This window comes from Fonticula alba (assembly GCF_000388065.1).
Source record: "Fonticula alba strain ATCC 38817 unplaced genomic scaffold supercont2.4, whole genome shotgun sequence".
NCBI classification, from domain to species: domain Eukaryota; order Rotosphaerida; family Fonticulaceae; genus Fonticula; species Fonticula alba.
In genome coordinates this window covers 417466-420894 of record NW_009242974.1, presented here as the reverse complement: position 1 = coordinate 420894, position 3429 = coordinate 417466, and the positions used below count along the sequence as shown (strand labels likewise).

The 3429-nt window shown below is 70.3% G+C and overlaps 1 protein-coding gene across 1 annotated transcript; it reads right to left on the bottom strand.

Moving 5' to 3' along the window:
• Positions 1–180: 180 nt before the first annotated feature.
• On the bottom strand, positions 181–3359 carry H696_02638 (hypothetical protein; the record flags this gene model as incomplete). Its single annotated transcript, XM_009496550.1, has 2 exons — positions 181–1246; positions 1585–3359. 2 exons carry the CDS (start codon positions 3357–3359, stop codon positions 181–183), a joined length of 2841 nt encoding a protein of 946 aa, XP_009494825.1.
• Positions 3360–3429: the final 70 nt, after the last annotated feature.

The following is a 3429-nucleotide window of genomic DNA, read 5'->3' as shown; positions in this document are numbered from 1 at the left end:
CTTTCCTCGCCCCCCGGGCCCCGGTTGGCCTCGTGCCCCCGGTGTCTCTTTTGTGCGCCACGGGCCTGGCTGGGGGGGGGGGTCCGCCGCCGGTTATGGAGGGGGGCCTCTCTCCCTCTAAATTTCTCGCCCTCACGCGCGTGACAAAACCACACGGCGAATGGGGCGGCGGCGCGGCGCTCAGAATGGCGAAGAGTCGGTCGTGCCCAGAAGCACATCCCCCGAGGTGGAGGTGTTGACGGCCCCGCCGCTGGCGCTGTCGGTCAGCACATCGCTGAGGGCCGGCGAGTTGGGAGACTGGCCCGGGCCGGCGGCCGGCACGGCAGCAGGCGCCTCGTCAAAGTGCGCGGACCGCTGGCGAGACATGCGCTGGAAGATCTTGCCCACGCCGGTGGGCGGGGACTCGGCACCGGAGGGGGCAGCAGCCGCCCCGCGCTTGGTGCTGCCACTCCCGCCGCTGCTGCTGCTGCTGCTGCCGGCCGAGCCGTGGCTGCCGCCGCCGCCGCCACCAGGGGAAGCGCCGGCCACCGTGCCAGAGGCAATGTTCGGGAGGGACACCATGGAGCTGCTGCGGTCGGTGGCCAGGGCGCTGCTGCCGCCGGCGACACCGCCACCACCACCGCCACCGGTGGCGGCGGCGACACTCATGCTCGCACCGTGGCGATGGTAGTGGCTGCTGCCGAGCGGCCCGGCGCCGCCGTGCGACGACTCGCCATCGGTGAAGTTGGCCTTCAGCTGGTTGAGGGCCGCGCGGCAACGGTCGTCGAAGTCCGACGACTGCAGGAAGCGCGGGTAGCTGTCCTGCAGCATGAGAGTGAAGATGTCCTTCTGCGCCCGGGTGAAGATGCTGCGCGCGGTGATCGGGTCCAGCACGGGGTCGGGCCGGTCGCCGGCACCGGCACCGGCCGGGGCGTTGGCCATGGTGGTGGTCGACCGGTGGAGCTGCGACATGCTGTGGCTGGCACCATGGCCAGGGGGGGCGGCCTCATCGCCGGGCGCCGGCGGCGCCGCCGGCACCGGCGGCAGGTTGGCCAGCGAGTCGTGGCTGGTGGTGGGGGTGGCCATGGTGGTGGCCGTGGCGCCGCCGAATGGCGATGCCGTCCCGACCGAGGCCGACACCTCCTGGCGACCGGCCAGCTTGCGGGCCTCATTCAGCCGGGAGTTGATTTCCTTGACCACCTCGTGGGTGAGGTTCACCTGGAGGTCGGACTCCGCGCGGATGTGCGAATAGTGGATGGCCATGGCGCTTTGTGCGTCGGAGGGGGGAGGGGGGGGGGGGGGGGGGAGAGCATAGCGAGGTGTCAGTGCATCGGGCGGCCAGGGCGCGCGCGCAATGGGAGCGGCCCCGGACACGGGCACGGCAAGGCCTCCTCGCCGAGGGGGCCGGAGAGACAAGGCGCAAGTGAAGGGCGAGGCATGGGGCGTCGGAGGGGGCGCGCGCAGCATGGCGGGAGGGCCGGAAAGGGAGGCGCCCCCCCCCCCTCTCAGGCCGGCTGCCTCCTTTGCCACCTGCTACCGGAGGCTGGGCGGGAGAGAGAGAGAGAGAGAGAGAGAGAGGGCAGGCGGAGGGTATGGCATGCGTACCGGGCATACAGCTGGGCCGGATCGGCGCCCGGGGCGTCGCACTGGTCGCGGAACTCATTGCACACCTGCCAGAAGATGAGGTTTTCGATGGCGAACTCCCGGCAGAGGAACTGATTGAAGGCATGGACGCCGACCTCGCTGGACAGGAGCAGGAGCAGCTCGACCGACTGCTCGATGGCGCCGGAGTTCCGGCGGCTGGACCGGAGGAAGCGCTCATCCCGGCGGGACAGCACCAGCGGGGCCACCGTGTCCAGGCCGAAGAGGCAAATGAGGAAGAGCACCGGCAGGACGGCCGACATGCGGTAGACATAGTTGTTCCAGTTCTTGAAGGCCACGGAGAAGACCAGCCACGGGACGGCCCCGCACCCGGCGATGATGGCATCCCACCGGAAGACCAGCTTGATCTTGAAGTTGTCATCGGCCATGCGGGCGAAGCGCGTGCTGAACCAAATGAACAGGGCCACATAGATGGCGATCTCCACGATGAGCACCGCAAAGGGCAGGGTCAGGTCGCACCCGTCGCAATGCAAGCGCGGGGCATTGTCCGGCATGACGCGCGGCGTGAAGAGCAGCGTCGGCAGGATGGACACCAGGAAGGTGCCGAGGAGCACCGCGCGGATGAGCCGCGACGAGGCGAACATCAGCCGGTACCGCAGGCGCAGGTACCACGGGTCCTCCGGGAAGGACCCGAGGAAGTACACGGCATCCGGGTCACTTTGCTCGACGACCACCAGCTGCTCGGCCGGGATGGACCCGTACTCCAGGTCCAATTGGCTGCCGGCCGAGGACCCGGCCCCGGCCCCGGTCAGCGACATGCCGCCCGGGGTCGGGAAGAAGAGCCGCGACTCCGGCCGGTGCTGCTGCTGCTGCTGCTGCGAGGGGGGCGGCTTGTGGCCGAGGGCCGCCGCGGTGGAGCCCACCCCCGGGGGGTATGTGCTGTCGGTGAGCATGCCGAAGTCCGAGTCGGCGGTCTTGACCAGGTGGTCGTCCTCCTGCGCCTCGATGACGGGGGGCTGGTGCGGGGACGACCCGCCGGCCGGGGTGGAGAACCCGGATGAGGAGGCCGTCGAAATGCTCCCGACATCCGGGCTGCCCGGGTGCGTGCCGGTGGACATCGGCCGCAGGGGGATCATGTTTCCGGCGCCCGAGGGGTGGTGGTGGTGGTGGTGGTGGTGACTGCTGCCGAAGCCGCCGGGGCCGTCGATGGCCAAGATCCCCGGAAGCGGGGGCGACCCGCCGGCCGGGGCCCCGGGCATGGTGTGTTGCTCGTCGGTGCCGAGGAGGCCGGCCCCGCCGGAGGCCCGGCGCTTCTTGAGGCGCGCGCGCAGGGCCCGCGACGTGACCAACGGCACCGGGGCCAGGCCCTGGGCCGCGCGCGTGCGCCGGGAGGTGGCATTCTTGCGCTCGGTGTTCCAGTTCCGCGTGGCCAGCCACCACATGCGTGCCAGGTACAGGTGGCAGATGGCATTCACCAGCAGCGACGAGTCGTACAGGTGGAAGAGGCATGGCCAGGTGGTGGGGAGCAGCAGCTTGAAGCACATGCATATGTGCAGCAGCAGCGACAGGAGGTTCGACACGATGAGGTTCAAGGGCGATCGGGCCTCGATGACACGGGTGTTGCGGTTGACCAGCAGCAGGACCATGCCGATGAGGTAGGCCCCGGCCAGGGGCCAGAGGATGACCGCCGTGATGGCCTGCGGCTCGGCCATGTCCACCTCCCAGTGGTTGCACACCACGCCGCCCGGGGGCGGCTGGTATGAGATGAGGTTGCCCATGGTGGTGTGCTGGTGATCGCCGGTGGCGGGGTGGGGATGGAGCGTTTTGGTCAGCGGGGAGGGTGGGGGA